Source organism: Chelonoidis abingdonii, chromosome 16, assembly GCF_003597395.2.
Source record: "Chelonoidis abingdonii isolate Lonesome George chromosome 16, CheloAbing_2.0, whole genome shotgun sequence".
NCBI classification, from domain to species: domain Eukaryota; kingdom Metazoa; phylum Chordata; order Testudines; family Testudinidae; genus Chelonoidis; species Chelonoidis abingdonii.
The window spans coordinates 11,150,567-11,169,051 of NC_133784.1; the positions used below are offsets into that span (position 1 = coordinate 11,150,567).

General features: G+C 45.9%; 1 protein-coding gene across 1 annotated transcript; it reads right to left on the minus strand.

Moving 5' to 3' along the window:
- Positions 1-9,821: 9,821 nt before the first annotated feature.
- Positions 9,822-13,858, minus strand: LOC116834952 (beta-microseminoprotein-like). The gene is made up of 4 exons (XM_075072971.1): positions 13,798-13,858; positions 12,249-12,350; positions 11,419-11,518; positions 9,822-10,170 (listed from the first exon to the last, which is right to left on the minus strand). The coding sequence occupies exons 1-4, from the start codon at positions 13,856-13,858 to the stop codon at positions 10,041-10,043; spliced, it is 393 nt and encodes a 130-aa protein (XP_074929072.1). The 3' UTR covers positions 9,822-10,040.
- Positions 13,859-18,485: the final 4,627 nt, after the last annotated feature.

The following is an 18,485-nucleotide window of genomic DNA, read 5'->3' on the forward strand; positions in this document are numbered from 1 at the left end:
AGACTATTCTCTGAGCCCCAGGAGACCTGGAAAAGCACCGGCACTATATGTCTGCTGCTGCCACCCTTTGCAAGGCTCTGTGAGATGGGGGAGCAGCCACCTGGAGATGCTAGGAAGTGCACCACTGAGTCCCCTACAGACTGGGTGTTGAGGCTACCAGGTCCTCCTCCTCAGAAGACAATTAAGGTAGCGGTAACCTTACTGTGTGAGCGCAGTAAGGGAGAGGGGCTCAGGGAGTATGATTGGAGAAGTAGGAAAAGGCCATGCAAACCCCTGACCCCTGCTCTGCAAACATTCATGGACCTTCTGATCTTTTCTGCCTGTTGTGACATTTCTGTTCTATGCCCAGTTTGGTTTGTGCCTTGTGTTTATCTCTGTTCTATATGTTGTGTGTGTCACTGTGCACATTGTGATTTGCATTACAGGCATTTCACAGGATTTGCTATCCTCTTCCACTGCTACAAGCCTCATGGAATCTGTTTTGGGTGATTGTCGGAGGGAAAGGGGCTGAAACTTGGTGAACTTGCTAGTTTATGCTTGTGGAGGCAGAATGGGTTTGTTAGTCACTGTCAAAAGATAAAAACCTAACCAGACACCATCTGTCTCCTCCAGCATTCTAGACCAAGCACCTGCCCCAGCTATCTCCATTGTAGGTTCCTCCAGATGTTCTAGATTCAAGTGGCAAGCAGCGCTGGGTCTGGAGAGGTGCAGCTCTTGCAAGCAGCTGTGCAGGATTTGACTTTGGGGGGCTGCAAGGAGTCGTCTGACCCTGCCATTATAGTGCACAGGAATAGGGCAGTATAACAAGATAGGCTTTTTCCCAGTCCACAAAGGACTTGCGCACATGCCCAAAGCCTCTTCTAGGCAGCTTTGCTGTCCCAGTCTTAAGAAAAACAGACAGTTCCTCAGCTCAGTCTGACCTACAGGCTTTGGAGGATATTTCCTCTCCCAGGGATCTCTGGAATTCCTGCTTCCTGCAGCTCCCTTCCTGTGACTCAGTGTCTTATGAAACCTAATCTGGGTCAGCTGATGCAGCACATGAGCACTGGCCCTGCTCTCTCCAAGAGGCCTTGTCACCATGTGACAAGAACTATCCCTTTAAATTGTTTGAGCCCTCTCATGGCGCCAACTGTGTTCTGGTTTAGAAGCTGCCAGACCCCAATCAGAGCAGTGTGTATCTAGCTGGGCCTTGCACGTTTTTGTATGGTTAATAAACATGGTTCCTTGGGACCCAAGTGGTCTGAGGTGGGTTCCTCATATTGTCCTTTTGTGGGGTAAGCAGCAGTAGTCACGACGGTCACAGCAGGAGCCCATGTATCTAGGCTGAAACCCTGGCCCTGTTGAAATCAATGGACATTTTGCGTTGGCATAACTGGAGGCTGGGTTTCACCTCTGGTTCTTTTACAGTCGGAGCTGAACCTGACAAACAGTGCAGATGATACTGTCTGGGGAATTCTCAGTATCATCTTCCACAGCAGCTCACCAATTATTAAAAGTGTTCCAGGAATGCTGGTGCTCCCCTTGTCACTCCTTGGCCATCTAATAGCAAGGAGGGAGAAGAAGGGACCCCATCATTTCTTAAGAAGGAAAAAACTCAGACTTTTTTGGTGCTTTATCTGCCTCTTTTATTTAACCATTCATCAGCCAAGATCTCTGGGCAGAATTCGATTACGATGACAGACCTAGAATAATACAGAAACAATGCTGGTCACCAGGATACAAGACTAAAGAAGGTTACGCAGTTGATAGGGAAGGTACAGCATCCTGGTGGCAAATTTTAAATCAGCACCTACAATTACTAGGATCCAAGAAAGGGATTATTCCATGAGTGACTTAAACCTGGAAGGGAGTTTCTTCCAAGGAGGTTATTCCTCAACCCACCATGCCTGTGAATGGACAAGATTTAGAGGGATTGGCCTTCTGCACCACCGAATAGCTGCAGGACCCCTTATAGAAGGTGAGTTTACATTTCTTTTCGTCAAAGCCAACAGGACAAGAAAAGCTAGCATTGGGAAGGAAAACAAGCATTGGTGTGAGACGTGTCAGGCTAACTCTGACAACAGCTAAACACAATCAATCACCAGGTCATGGGACAGCTTTCCAGGTGTGTCCTCACTATCTTTGAACTGGCAGTTTGTTTTAAACCAAAACACCCTGTAAATAGAGAGAGCCCCTGCCTCAGAGAGTTTACAAGCCTCAGTGTGAGGCTACAGATAATCAGGAGATAAAACAAATAGAACAAGAATGTGATATTAATCAGCAAGATAGGCAATGATCACAGCAAACCAGCTGTCTAGCGAGTGTTGAGCGTTTTGTAGACATTGCAGCAGAGAAGAGATTTACTTCAGTGGGAACGCTAGATGTCCCCCATCACCGTGACACCTGAAAACCTCACAACCGCTAACATTTTGATCTTCCCAACACCCCTGAGAGCTGGGGAAGTGCTACTAGCCTAATCTTATAGCTAGGGAAATGGGGCTCATAGAGACTTAGGTCCAAACCTTCAAGGGTATTTAGGCTCCTAACATCCGTTATTTCAATTGAAACTAGGTGCCTTCTTGAGGATCTGGGCCCAAGCAACTTTGTCCAAGGTCACACATGACATTTGTGTCAGAGCAGGGTATTGAACATGGGTTTCCCAAAGTACTATGCAAGAATGCTAACTACTGGGCTATGCTGCCTCTCTGAAAAATTGAGGTATTACATCCCCTCTGATCATCAAAAATCGAATGGGCATTTTTCACAAAGGGAGCAATACTAGACCCAATTTCTATTAACTCCATTCTTCAGTCTTAAATGCCCCATATCATTTCAGCTGGACAAATTATTTCTCATTACTTCCTATGTGGTTTTAGCCACCTGTGACCATCTTCTATCCCAATGTAAACCAGGGATTTGCCAGTGTCATGAGAAGTTCTAAAAAAAGCCATGCAACATACAGCCATGGAACAAGATGAGTGTCTAGTGAGGCTGCCTCCAACACCAGTAGGTAAGATGTAAGCTGGTGTCTTTGTGGAGTGTAAGCTCTTTGAGGCAAGGTCTGTCTCTTGCGATGTCTTTGCACAGAGCCTGGCCCATCTCAGAAAGGATAACACATACTACTGTTAGATTCCTGCTTATAGAAACTAACCCAGGGATGCTTCCCTGCCTTCCCTGGTGAAGGGGCTACTCCTGAGGTACCATTTATAACTTGGCTAACCCCCAGTAAGGATCGTTCCCCTCCGGTGCTGAGGACAAACACCTAAGGAGGAACAAATTAAATCCTGAATGGGGAGATGGACAGGGAGCCAGGAACCAGAGTCTGCCACCGTATGAACGGAGCCTGAAGCCCCGTGGCCGAAGCCTGCCTCCCCTACCCCTGGGGAAAGTGGGGAATTCACCATCTGCCTGCCTGTTTGTGTCTCCAGAGGGGAGAAGGGCCCAACCTCTGCTAGCAGCCCTGGGAGAGGAGCCACTGCTTTGCCCCCCACCCCACCCATCGAAGCCCAGATGGCTGTGGCCGCAAGAAAAGACCCTGGTGGCCGCATGCCACCATGGTGGCAGCATTTGAAAAACACTGGTCTGGGTGCTCAGTAAGCTAGCATCCGCCCCTTCTGCCTGTGTTCATGACGAGGCACTTACAGACCTTAGCAAAAGCCAGCTCTGAGCTGAATGTCAGGAAACAAACTCAAGTGCAACTGCCAGCTTGGCAGTTTGGGATTTGAAGAAGCATTTGTACTTCTTCAGTGTTAGGCCAAAAGAACCCTAGCACCTACATGCAGCTACTACTAGGAACAGTAAGGTCACGTTCTGAGGTATAAGGGACTTTGGCATCTGGGAAGGCCAGCCAGGGCTGTGGGAAATCTGAGAACTGTCCTTTTCATTTTATACTCTGTAATGTGTCTGTATTTTGTTTGCCTTGTTGGTAATTCCATTCCCTGCCCCCTAGCTCCCTTTTCTCAAACTCTGCCCCACCACTACAGTGTGCTTTGTGGTAGGAGTTCTGTATTCTGAACAGTTCATTGATGTCAGAGAGCATTATGGGACTTGCACTCTGTCAGTTGCACTCTTTGGCATCTATTGTAGATATACTTCCATAGGAACTGGAGACAATACTCAAAACACACCCCTGACTGATGCCCTCTTGATATATCTGATCCCTGGTAACAGAGCCTGGGGTTTTACCAAGCCAAGCAATGAACCCAGGCCTATCACGCACAACAAGGTTACAAAGTGGGGTTCCCTGACTACAGCACTAAGCCTTATTTCATGCTGTTGGTTTCTACAGCTCATTCTAGAGGAGGATGAAGATGGAGAGGGTTTCCTCTCTCACAGACCTTGTTGAGATAGAGTGGTCAGACTACTTTCTGATCCCCATTCTTTCAGAGAACCTGATGGATTTGCAAGGGAAAGGTACTGGCTCTATTTTGCTGCTGCTGCTGCCCTCTGCAAAGCTCTCAAAGATGGGGGAGGGGGAACTGCTACCTGGCACCTGCTGGAGGCAATGGTCCACTGGGACCTGTACAGGGATGGTGATGAGGTGCCTGGTCTTTTTTTCTCAGAAGATACCAAAGGTAATTGTAGGGCATTAAGGGTAGTATGGGGGAGGGGGTACATGTGGAGGAAAGGGGAAGGACTGTGGAGACTAGATCAGCCCCGCTCTGCAAACTTTCCTGGATCTTTTGTGCTTGTTGTAGCATTTCTGTTCTATGGCCAGCTTGATATGTGCCTGGAGACATCTTTGTCCTGGACATTGTGGAAGTCATTGGGCAGAGCGTGGTGTGCGTTATGGGGATTTCACAGGATTTGCTTTCATCTGCCACAACTTGTGGAATCTCTTTGGGTGTGTGTCCAGAGGCAAATGTGCAGAGACTTGGTGAACTTGCTAGTTTGGTTTATGCTTGTGGAGGAAGAATGGGTTTGTTAGTCACTTTCACAAGATAAAAACCTAACCAGGTGCTGGCTGTTTCTGAATGCTCCAGTTCAAACATCTGCCCCAGCTATCTGCAGTCTGGGATTTGGAAAAGCATTTGTTCATCCAAAATATCTTTTCTGTTCTTCTACCTCTTCTATCTGTGTGCCCATTAAAGACGTACAGCTTGGAGAGAGTGAGCTTCACACAGGCTCTGAATTCAGGCAGCGGAAACTGAGATAAGAGAACCGGTGATAAATGACAACTTACAAGATGTTTCACTAAGGAAATGATTCCCCACTAGTGATAATGAAGGGCCAGATCCTCAGTGTTCTTCTGTGCTGGTTTACACCAGCTGGGGATCTGACTTCCAACCTTAGGATCTTTCATTGGCTTGTCACCCGTTGGGCAAATTTGAGCTTCTTCTGGCGCTAGGACAAAAGAACCACAGCATGTACAGGCAGCTTCTGCTAGGCCACTAGGGTCACGTTCTGAGGAATAGGGGACTTTGGCATCTGGGAAGGCCAGCCAGGACTGAGTGAGTTTTGGGAGCTGTCTGTCTCATTCTTTGCTTTGTGACGTGCCTGATGGTCTGTTTGCCCTTTTAATTATTCCTTCCCCTTCCTTGTTCCCATTCCGCAATAAACTTCATCCTTTGCATTTCACAATAGGTGCTGTTATGTATTCAGAAAGGTTTATTGATTATAGAGGACATGATGGAAATTACATTGCATATCAGTGGCATCGTGGCACCCACTGTGTACACACTTCCTGGGAACTGGAGACTGTGTGCAAAACCAACTCCTAAGTGATTCCCGATCCCTGGTAACAGAGCCAGAGGCTAGGTAGCACACCAACCTATGAACCAGGCCTATCCCTCTCAGCAGGGTTACAAAGTGGGGTTCCCTGGCTACAGTACAAAGCCTCAATGGGTGCCGTTGGCTCCTGCAGCTCATTGTAGCAGAGATAAAGATGCAGAGAGATCCTTTTGTACAGAGATCACTCAATGCAACAAAAACAAATCTACTCGCAGGGCTGCAGCCTGAGAGCTGTCTGGTTTTAGTTTAGCTGCATCGAGTGAGGGACAAACTCCCACTGACTGAACAGGAAGTAAATGAGGCATTGGGCATAGCTCCATTCCATAATACTCTGGATAACCTGGTTAATCCCTATCATGACCAACCACTTTCCTACAATTCCCTCTCACACGCACCCCATTTGGGATAGAACACTCAGACTGCTCGCTGGCATGTGTGTGCACGTACACACAAGACCCCCAATGGATTCGCTGGCTCTACCTGTTTGCTGCTATCCTTTGCAAGGCTCTGGGGGTGGAGGGCTGGCACCTGGCACCTACTGGAGACTCCAGGGAAGGGAGCACAGGATCCCAGACAAGGTGCAGGGGCAGGTGAAGCTACAGGTTCCAACTTCTAGGAAGAAAATGAAGGTATTGTAGGAGTTTGGGAAGGCAGTATGGGAGAGGGCGCACGTGTGGGAAAGAGCTGGACAAACTACATCAGGCCTGTTCTGTAAACATTTATGGACCTTCTGATCTTTCCTGCCTGTTCCGTTTGTTGTGGAAGTCATCATGCACATTGTGATTTGCATCCCAGGACTTGTTTTCCTCTTCCACAGCTACAAGCCCTGTAGGATCTGTGTAAGTGTCAGGTGTGCGGGGAGTCTGGAGCTGAAGTATGGTGCACGTGCTAGTTTGGTTTATGCTTGTGGAGGAAGAATGGCTTTGTTAGTCACTTTCAAAAGATGAAAAAGGTCTAACTTGGCACCCTCTTGTTCACTCAGCATTCCAGGCCAAGCATCATTGCAGGCTCCTTCAGGTTTTCAGAGCACAAGTTGTGAGCAGTGTTTGATCTGGAGAGATGTGGCTCTTGCAAGGTGCTGGGCAGGAGTTTCTTTGGAGGGCTACAGGGAGCCAGCTGACACGGCTAAATTCACAAAACTGGGGCAATTCCCCTTACATCCACGAGCCCAGCTGACATGTGGGAGACCCATATTCAAATCCCCACTCAGAAGCAGGGGCTGGGGACCCAGGTCTTTTGCAACCCCAGGGTATTCCCTAACTCCCAGGCTACTATGTATTCAAAGGTGGGGCTTTCTCAGTCTCTCTTGTTGACACTGTTCCACTCTCTATAAATAAATAGTCATTGGAGTAGGAACTACAGTGCAGGTGTCCCCCGTTCCCAAATGAACGCCCCATGTCCCAGCCTGGAGGCACTCACGTGCTCTTTCTAGCCCAAGGAACAGGTAAGTGTTTAACCAAAAGTGAAACAGCTTCAGTAGGAGAAATTTAGAGCGGTCACCCCCACAATAGCCTGGTGGCTATGGCACTCACTGAGGGGTGGGAGACACGGGGTCATATCCCTGTTGCAGAGGGGGGATTTGAACCTAGATCTCCCACGTCCAGCTGGCTGCCCAGCCCCTCACCCCTGGAATATGGGATAGAAATGGGGCACCTCCTCCCTCTCCTCAACTCTGTGAATCTAGCTCTGGGTTTCTAAATTCCATTTGTTTATTTTCAAAAACACTCAGAGTGGAAGTGAAACACGACATTTGGGGAGTAGCAAATCTTTCATTTGACCCAAAATAAAATAAGTCTGAGGGTTTGAGTCACTGAAAAATCCAAAAAATTTCAGTTTCAGTTTGGACCCAAAATGATTTTTTTCCCCCAGGACTTCCGGTGACCTGAAAATCAGTTACTCACAAAGTTCTGACATGCAGATGAAACAAATAAGTAGGAAGGAGGCAAAGAACTAGGGTTCCTGCTACTACATCACAGGTAAATGTAATTTCATAAGAAGTGTCCTTGTGCAACCCTTCTGCCCATCAGAATTAGCAGCAACAAGGGCCGGGTTCAGTATCCAGGGCTTCCATTTCAATAACACAATGCAAAACCCACTCAAGCCCCCATCCAGTGACCTGGGACAATTACAGACCACCCCCTTGGGCACCTCTAAGAGGCAATACTTCCCCTCTCGCAAGCACAGAGTCTGAGTGTAGCAAAAGCCTTTTAATAAAGGCGGGAACCAATGTGGCATTATGTGGGAAACACCACAAAGAGGACTGATAACAAACCATGAGCAAAAGACTCACTCCCAAGTAGTGACCTATCTCCTCAGGGTCTTAAGTCCAGCAACCCAACAATCACCCCACCCACAGTTTCTGCCCTTGGTTAGTGCAGCCTCAGAGTGGTTCTAGGGTCCAGCAACCCAAAAGTCACCTCCCTAACACAGTTTTTGTCCTTGCTCAGTGTAGCCCCTGAGTTCAGAAGTTCATCTGCAGAGTTTACCTTCTAGCCTGAGGGAAAGCGGGGTGGGGGGAAATATGGGAGCACCTTACATGCTCTGCTGCTCCGGATAGTAGATTGCCACACCTCTCTGTGGGGTTCTGCTGTAGTCTTCACCACCAGCCACACCTCTCTGCTAGCTCCCCACTTAACACAGCTTCCAGTGATTTCAGCTCTTAGTAACTTCAGGTGTTAGTGGGGGAAAGGGGGTAGGCCCCCATCACTTTATTGTTAGCATGCTCAGAACCAGTAGCCCAAAATAGATTTAATACTTAAATCTAGGAATCAGCGATTTCAGCTCCACAGCACCAGACAAGACTTCTAACAGAGTCAAAATGAGTTCTATTATTATAGCATGGAAAGAAAAGGAGCCAAAATTGCTTTAGAAAACCCTCATAAAGGACCCACACCACCAGACTACTCCCCATCCTCTCTCAACTCACTGGTCTTTGGAACCCAGGCCCCTTGCCTAGCAAGTGCTACTTATTTGAGGGCTCGTCCCTCCTTCATAAAATGCTAAGTACAGTTCTACTGTCCTTGATTCACATAACCAGGGTAACTACACTTTATTACTCATCTCCAATAACAAAGAGACTGAGGATCCCACAGCAGCCACAGTGACCATTTGGACAAGCAGTCCATCATGCTAGGCAGGGTGGCTGTGCCCAGGTAAACGAGATCAGCCACTAAAGTCCTTTTCCACAGGTCACCACCAGATGTCAGGGTAGAGCGCATTCTGACTGCTTACTCTTCCCAAGACCTCCCTGTTGTCAAGGCTGGCATTAAGGGCTAACATTTCAGCGCAATGAGCAGAGATTGCATGTAGGAATCCAGTTGTCCCAGTCACTCCCCACACAGTGCTGACAGGTTAGCCCTAGGAGAAAGCTTGAGTTAAAGAAGAGATTACCTCAAGAAAGGGAATGTCTTCCAGTGCCCTTGATCCTTTCCCCCAGTAGTTTTTCCCTTGCTGCTTTATAATACACTATATTCCAAATAGTGCATTGATTCCTAATACTCAATGTACTTACGTCGTGTTACTGGTGATCAGATGACGCCAAGCTAATGCCATACCAGTCAGTGAACAGAGGTTGCTCAGCTTCAAGAGCTAGCATGGCTCAGAGCTACAGCTGTTACAAAGGCTGGTAGTGCTCTGTTCCCAGCTAGCTGGGTGCTCCTGACACTGGAGCACTGTTCCCACTGCTAGTTTGATTTCCTGCTGGTGAATGACAGTGAGGAACCTGTTCAGTGTTCAAAGAATCATGGGCCAGAAGGAAGCCTGGCATCTGGTGTGTGCAAACAGAGTAGAATATTGGATCTGGGTACCTGCCGGCTCTTGCAGTCAATCAGGTGGCAGCTGCGTGTGAGAGAAGCCTGCCTGCACTGGAAATTGAGATGGATGGAGCCTTCATGAACATATATGAACTTGGACAAAGGGCACAGAGGTGGTTCAGGAAATACAGGCTGGTTCTTCCTGTTTTCCTGAACTGATTCACCCATCGCAGTTAGAAAAACTGCCAAAATCAGTGTGCTCTCCTCAAAGGAAGGAGAGGAAGCCCCATTGTTACTTAGCTCTTATAAAGAAAACACTCAGGGACTTCTGATGCTTCATCTGAGTTTATTTAATTAGGGTGATCAAAGCTCAGGGAATAACAGAAACAATATAGAATCAGGTACAGTGCATTCTCACACACTGAACTGCTACTCAACAAGGAGAAGAAAAACCAGCTGTTAGTAGAGATGCTTAAAAGACCATCATGAATCTCTGAAGAACAGACGCATTCTACTGTTGATCATCTGTAGAAGGGGAAGGATAGGCACTATGCAGAGAAATTCTAAGTGGATTTGTAATTAACCCACCCAACCACGGACCTCGCAGGCTTTCGAGGGGTTGGCCTTCTCCACCACGCTGAATCTGCAGGTTTCCTTGTTGAAAATGCTTTCACATTTTTCACTGTCATAACCCCTAGGCGAATGGTAGCTGTCATTGGGAGAGAAAAGAGCAAATATCAGGCTATGAGAATGGGAAACAAACTATTTCCAGTGATGACAGCATCCGCACTTCTGGCAGGAAGAGACTGTGTTGGGAGGCATTAGAGCTGGCAGAGCTGTTTTCTAGCTGATAGTTTGATTAGCTGAGCCCCTTTTGCTGCTCATGAACAAAGTCTGACTTTTGCAGGTTGTTTCATTCTTTGTCATTTGACAAAGGGTCTGCAAACTAATTTCACCCGATGGCTTATTCTCATTCTTACATCTTCTCCTTTCTAGCCAGTTGAGTCAGGCCTGGCCTGAGACATCACTGCTAGAAAAATGGAAATTGAACTCCAGAAATCTGAGCTCCTATCCTAAACCTGGAGGCCGTATTTTTTAACATGAGCTAAATTTGCAAAAGAAATTTTCCTATTCTTAGTAATGTCTCAGGTAGAAGCTTCATATGCTGCTTTCTCTCTCATGGGGGGAACTGTTTGGAGTATGTAAACAACAAGGTGTAGGATATCTGAGAGTAGTTATCCTCCTCATGCTTCTGTGAGGCAGAGCAGTGCCATTATCCCCATTTTACAGATAGGAGACTGAGGCAGAGAAAACAAAGTGACTTGCCTGAAGTCACACAGGAAATGTGTGGCAGAGCAGTGAATTTAACACAGTTCTCCATGTCCAGCTAATACCCTAACCACTGGACTATTCTTCCTCTCTGATCATCAGAAATCCTGTGGCATATTTCATAAAGCTAGAGGTGTTAGTCGCAGTGACCAGATCAAATTTCAGTGAACTTCATTCCCCATACAATTACAGCTGGATAAAGTATTCCCCATCACTTCCTGTCCAGTTCTGTGTGGTGTTAGACACCTGTGACCGTACTCTACCCCAGGATATAGGCACACTTTCTAGAACTATTGAAGATCCTCTAACTAACATGGAAAGGGACTATATTAACGTTTGTTGTACAGCGCCAAGTTCAGTATCAGCACTAAACAAGGGATTTGTGAGTGTCACAAGCAGCTCTAAAGAAAACCATACAGCCAGGCAACTCGATATGTTTCTAGCAAGTCTGCCTCTAATACCAGTGAGTAGGATGTAAGCTAAGGAGAATGCAGCCATTGACCCAATGGGTGGAAAAGATCTCTTGGTTGAGCTGTGACTTTGGTACTGTGTTTATTCAAAGTGTGGGTGATAAGAGCATCATGTGGCTTTCACGCTGGAAAAACGCTACAGGTTCTGTTGAACTTACGTGGAGCAACAGCGTATTCCATTCTGGCTGCAATGACAACTGTTGCAATTTGCAATCCAAGAGGTACCAAACCCATACAGCTTTCCATCTTGACTACAACCTACAATAGAACAAAAACCCAAACCCTTCCCTTAAACACTGACAGATGACTAACAACTTAAATATCTCTATGCATCTTATAAATGTGTTGTTAGGGTTCAGTTGAAACGTAGTTCTCGCCACTCTTGTGTTCACCTGAGTTACCTTTCAGCCTCGTTTACTGCTTTGAAAGCACGAGCTGATTTTCTCTTCATTTTCTGCACTCATGGGACAAATCTTTTGTGACACTGAGCAGTAAATAACCGGGGCCATATCCTGCCAGAATAACTCACTTAAAACCTCCATCAACTCCAGTGGGAGTCTGCTTAAACAAAATGATGACCTCCAAACCCACTAGAAAACCTACACATGTGGAATTGCTGTACTGGGACTTCTCTGTCAGTCACTTACATAGAGAAAGTCTTGTGTCTCTAATTTAGAGTTTAGATTCATGTTATTCTTTGATTCTTTGGAATAGAACAGAAAGGGAAGGGGGTCCAGCTACAATGGACACTGTCACTACACAGCATCAGAACACACAAAAGCTACTTGCTTGACTCAGATCCATTGGATGTCTGCCTTCTGTGGTGCTTTCTGTGCACGCCTCTTGCCCACTGCCTCCCACTCTAAATATATAATTTGGGAGGTCTCCTACATTCCCCTTTTGATCCCTCTTTCATACCTTTCCTGCCTATTCTCAGTGGCGATCAGCTAACATAGCCCAAGTCAGAGAGAGTGTTTGTGGTTCTTACCTTTGGTAGATTCCGATGGGTCATTTCGTACATAAAAACAGAACGCATCACATAGTGTCACCAAGATTCCAAAGGCAAGAAGTATACCCAGAAAGCACTTCTGTAAGTGGGAGATATGGCAAAAATGAGGTGTCTTTTCAATGGTTACGAGCTAAAAACAATTCATTTGTATGGAATCAGACAGAAGAAATCTTGATATGCATAAAAACAAAAATTAAGAAGAAATAATTCCAAAGAACAACACAAATTTTCTTTAGGGTACGTCTTCACTACCGGCCGGATTGACGGGCAGCGATCAATCCCTGAGCGCTCTTCCATCAACTCCTGTACTCCAGCTCGGAGAGGAGGTGCAGGCAGAGTCAACGGGGGAGCGGCAGCAGTTGACTCACCGTAGTGAAGACACTGTGGTAAGTAGATCTAAGTAGATCGACTTCAGCTACATTATTCACGTATCTGAAGTTGCGTAACTTAGACTGATTCCTCCCCTCCCTCCTTTCCCTCCCCCCAGTGTAGACCAGGCCGCGGTCTACGTGACTTCTTTCTGAGTAGGAAAACCAAAACAAGAAAAGAAACAAACAATATAGACCTGAGTGAGAAAGTGCATAGAGTATCAGAGGAGTAGCCGTGTTAGTCTAGATCTGTAAAAGCAGCAAAGAATCCTGTGGCACCTTATAGACTAACAGACATTTTGGAGCATGAGCTTTCGTGGGTGAATACCCACTTCGTCAGACATGCATCCGACGAAAGTGGGTATTCACCCATGAAAGCTCACGCTCCAAAACGTCTGTAAGTCTATAAGGTGCCACAGGATTCTTTGCTGCTTTTAAAGTGCATAGAGTGTTACTATGAATAGACTGGCAGCTGTGATCTCTTCTTCCCAGCAGATAGGCAGCAAGACTCATGATGATGAAAGGCACAATATGTAGAAAACTGATTCATAATGTCTCCTCTTCATTTACAAATCTACATACACCAAGGAAACTGCCACCTATTCTGCAAATCCTGCACTCATCAAGATACTGTCAAATTCTGCCTTTTGTTACACCTGTAATTATCATGGAGTTGCATGGGCGTAAACCAGAGCAGAGATTGGCTTCTGTTCTCTTCCCGTCTTTTGAGGGATGCCTAAGCGATCGGCTAGCCGAGTGCTGGAGAGGACACTTCCTGGTATCTCAGAATAAAGGGACTATATAAAGTTTATAAAGTTTGTGTTTTCCATCTAGAGCTTCAGATTTCATGGTTCTAAACAGCTCTAGAATCAGAAAAGGCTTTTAAAAAAGGGGCTGACTTTTCCCAGGATTAAAATATCAATAGGCAAAAGAGCCACAGAATTACATGTGCAGCTCCTAGCTAACAGTTAAACAAAATCCATTGTTTTCATAAAATTATGGCCATGATCTTAATCTCCTTAGTGACTCCTCCAAGTATTCAGTCAAACAGCGGCAAATCAAATACCTCTCTAGTCAGGCATTTCTCTATAATAGCAAATTTAAAACAAATAGCTTTATCAGGCACTATCAGCTTTTAAAATCTGAAACTGACTTACCATTGTAAAATTGGGTTGTTCCCAGTCTGTGGGAAGTTTTCTGCAGTGAAAGTATACCCTGCATGAAAACAAGTATTGTGCAAGGCCTTGTACTGAGCAATCTGAATGTATTCTCATTCCAGAGAAGTCATGCTGAAAGTTTCTGCAGAATTTACTGAAATTTGACCAGTTGGCAAGAGGAGGTTTTGTCTCGGGGAGGAACAAAATGGAGCGAAAGGCTGTATTGGAGCTCTCTGTTCAATGTTTCACAACCACACTCATAACAAAAGCCTTTTCTTGTGATATGTAAGCAGTGACAGGCCTTCAAGAAGAGCTCTCATACAAGGAACAAAGACAGACACGGTGTAATGCTAAAAAGAGTGGCAGCATTCCACTGCTCATACTGCTCTGCTGTCTCAAAGACCCTAGAGACGTCTCATGAGGCATTGGTGCTAGGCATTGCCTCTTTCAAAGGGTTGCTGTGGAATTAAGAGATGGATTGTGGCCTACTGATTACAGCATGAAACTGGGAGTGAGGTGTTCTGAGTTCTATTGCCAGCTCTCTAACTGATCCACATCAGTGATTAGATGCTACAGTGACAAGTGCTATAGTAAAACCTAAGATAATTCAACCTAGTGGATGTTGAGGGCTGTTACGTCTCTTCGAAGCTCGGAATCAAAGTTAATGGCTAAGTGGCAGGGCCCTTTCAAGCTGATAAAGGTGATAAAGAAAGGGGGGGATCATGGGCTACATGGTCAAACAACACGGGAAGAAAAAAGGAACACTGAGTTTACTGAAGCCCTGGAAAGCCAAGGAAAACCTTATCTGGAGGGATGAGAGCTAGGACCTGAAGTTAGTGACTGTCTAAAAGAAAGCTCAGTACCCCTTGGAAAGAACCTAAACCATAAGTGAAAGCAAGGGCACTCCAACTGGTGGCCACTTCCCCACATATTCTCAGCTGTCCCCAAAAAATGTTCCTGGCACAACATCGGATTAATGCAAAACCAGGTAAGGTAATACAGAAGGGCTCCAACCAATCCTCAACAATCATGAGGGGGAGGGATAGCTCAGTGGTTTGAGTGTTGGCCAGCTAAACCCAGCGCTGTGAATTCAATCCATGCGGGTGCCATTTAGGGATCTGGGGCAAAAATCTGTTTGGAGCTTGGTCCTGCTTTGAGCAGGGGGTTGGACTAGATGACCTCCTGAGATCCCTTCCAACCCTGATATTCTATGATTCTATGGTACATGTCTGTCATGAATTATCTAAGCCAGGGGTTCTCAAACTTCATTGCTTTGCAACCCCATTCTGAGAAGAGAAATTACTACACCGCTTCAGAAGGGGATACTGAAGCCTAAGCCCTGCATAGAGGGACCAAAGCCTGAGCCCCACTGCCTAGGTCACAGGGGCCAAAGCAGAAGCCCAAAGGCTGCAGCCCCAGGCAAGGGGCCTGCAACCTGACCCAGCCCCCCAGGGCTGAAGCCACAGGCAGAGGAGCCTGTAACCTGACCCCACCCACCAGGGCTGCAGCCCCAGGCAAGGCCCTGTAACCTGAGCCCCACCAGGGCTAAAGCTCTCAGACTTTGGCCCCAGACCCCAGCAAGTCTCATTCAAGCCCTGGTAACCCCATTAAAATGAGGTTGGGACCCACTTTGGGGTCCCAATCCACAGTTTGAGAACTGCAGACCTAAGCTAAACTTGAACCAATAAGCTCAATATGAAAGGCTCTGCAATAATTAGTTAAGAGGAGAGAAGAGTGTGAGGAAATATGGAAGAATCTAGATAAGCTTAGTGATTGGACAACTCTATAGCAGAGGAAATTCAATGTATGTAAATACAAGAATTTGAACTAATCATACATACTAAATTAACTTCTTGGGGTTGAGATCTAGGCATTGTTCTAGACTAGAGCGCTGTGAATAACTGATTTTTTGGCTTATTGGCAATTCAAAAAAATAAATTTAAAAAAATTGTTTCAGGTCAAACTAAAAATGGTTTTGTTAAAATTTCAGTTCATCTGATAGTTGAAAAAAATTGTTTGGGGTTGAAGAAAATATTCAAAATATTGTGAATTTTTTTGGAATTTTTAATTTTTTTTAAACTGAAACAATCTGGCAAAGCAGACATGAAGTCACCAGATAATTTGATGTTGCCAAATCTGCTTGCTTGCTTGCTTGCTTTGTTAAAAAAAAACAAAACTTTTGAGTGAAAAATTTTTCCGAGCTGTATTCTAGATCTCTCATTAAAAACATCCACTCAAAGCTTGGTGACTTTAAATAAAGCAAAACTAGATATTAGGTTTCATAAAGTAATAGATAGAAAATAATTCTGACAATATTAATGCTGTTACATAAATTAAAATACCTCTCCACCTTTAATACTGTGCGGTTCTAGTCATGCTGCCTCCAAAATAGTATAGCAAAGATAGAAAAAGCTCAGGGAAAGGAGGACTGATAAAAACATGGAAAGGCTTCCATGTGCGGGGAGAGAAAAGATAAGGACTATTTAGTTTAGAGGAGAAAAAATGGGATGAAAAAGTTATGTAAAATGAGAAATGATTTAGGGAAATGAAATCAAGTGTTCCTCTTTGCCCTTTCATAATACAAGAGCTAGGGATCACAGGATTAATTAGAAAAGCAACAAATTTAAAACTGATTAAAGAGAATATGTTTACACCATGAATAATTACAGTAGACCTCACTGCCACAAGACCTTAAGGCAAAACATTTAGTCAGATTCTATAAAGGATTAGACGCTGACATGAATAATAAAAATATTTGGAGTTACACTAACAAAATTAGACATGTATATGGGATATAAGCCATCATGATGTAGAGTATAAGTCAGTCACTAATTAATAAGCTTGAGAAGATGCTTCCCCCATGGGCAGGTTATTCCATAATTGTCCATATCTGTTGTTCTTGCACCTGCCTCTAAAGCAGCTAATACTGGTCACTGTCAGAGACAGGATGTTAAAGTAGATGGTCCATTGATTTGATCCAAACTGGCTATTCCTGTGTGCCAGAGTAAATATGCTCCATTTTGAAATGGACTAAACTCCCAGGAGGCAACTTGAAATCAGCACTTTTAGGTCAATTAGAACAGTGCAATTCTGAATGGCTTTAGAGTCAGAGGTGCTTTTACAATGACCATTTCTCTCACCACCAAAAGAAGAGGTTCAGCCCTGAGAGTAACATAGACAAGCACCACCTAGCAAATGTTCATTGGTATTCTCATAAAATTACCCTCAACCTTTCATTCCCTTTATGGACCCTCCAAGTATTCTTTAAAATGGATGTAAATCAGATACGTGCATAGTTGGGCAGCTGTCACTAGCCCAAAGAGTACTAAAATAAAGTAAATAGGAATATAGACTGCATCCTTTTAAAGCATGAGATGCACACTCTGACTTACCATTGTGGAAACTTTCCCTGCTGGAGATCACACAGCCTGTGGGTACTTATATTTTTGGCAGATTTATAAACCAAATAAGAACACGTTTTTTGCAATGCCTAATGCTGAGAAATTTGAATGTACGTAAATAACTCAAATATTTGCTCAGAAATCACATCAGTGGGTATGACTGAAGTCTAGGTCAGTTGGAAGGGGAAACGTTGACTCTGGTAGATAAGGGAGCCAATTCAAAGTCCACTGAAATCAATGGAAAGATTCCCAAGGACTTCAGCTGTTTTTGGATCAGCCCCTAGGGCAGGGGTGGGCAAACTTTTTGGCCCTTGGGCCACACCTGGGTGGGGAAACTGCATGCAGGACTATGAATGTAGGTCTGGGGCAGGAGATTGGGGTGTGGAGGGAGTGCGGGGTCTGGGAGGGGATACAGTGTGCAGAAAGGGCCTCAGGCCAAGGGATTGGGGTGCAGGAGCCATGCAGGGTATATGAGAGGGCTCAGGGCAGGGGGTTGGAGTGCAGGAGGTGATGCAGAGTGCAGGAGGGGGCTCAGGGCAGGTGGTTGGGGTGCAGAAGAGGTGTGGGGTGTGGCAGGGGTCTCAGGGAAGGGGGTTAGGATGCAGGAGGGGTGCAGCAGGGGTCTCAGGGCAGAGGGCTGGGGTGCAGGAGGGGTGTGAGGTGTGGGAGGGAGCTGAGGGCAGGGGTTTGGGGTGCTGCGTGCAGGAGGAGTGCAGGCTCCGGCCCGGCACTGCTTACCTTGTGCGGCTCCAGAGTGTCAGCAGCTCGCAGCGAGGCTAATGCAGGTTCCCTACCTGCTCTGGCCCCGCACCACTCCCAGAAGTGGCCGGCACCACATCCCTGCAGACCCTGGGGGAAGGGTGCAGAGGGCTCCACACACTGCCCTCGCCTGCAGACACTGCCCCCTGCAGCTCCCATTGGCCACGTTTCCCTTAGCCTTAGCCCCAGGGGTGGCAATCCCGTGGGCTGGATCCAAAGCCCTAACAGGCTGGATCTGGCCTGTGGACCATAGTTTGCCCACCCCTACCCTAAGGCCCTGACCCAGTAAAGCCCTGAAGTACAAACTTAGCTTTAAGCATATGAGCAGTTCTGTTGTCTCAATTAAAACTACACCATGTGCTTAACACATACTTGAGATCTTTGCTGGATTAAGGCGTAAATAAATTTAAAACATGAACTGGCAGCCATCTTGGCCCAGTATCTTCCCATGATAAGTATATATTACATGTTTTTTGCAGTGGTGGGAAAGCAGTATGGTCCAGGGGCAAGGGTGCAGAACTGGGATTCAGA

Bases quoted from the DNA above. Each gene is read 5' to 3' on its own strand.
- LOC116834952 (XM_075072971.1), bottom strand. From the start codon at position 13,858: ATGCAGGGTATACTTTCACTGCAGAAAACTTCCCACAGACTGGGAACA. The intron at 12,351-13,797 runs ATGGTAAGTCAG...TCTCCCACTTAC, and splicing joins GGGAACAACCCAATTTTACA to AGAAGTGCTTTCTGGGTATA. The intron at 10,171-11,418 runs GTAAGTTCAACA...TCCCAATGACAG, and splicing joins GGAATACGCTGTTGCTCCAC to CTACCATTCGCCTAGGGGTT.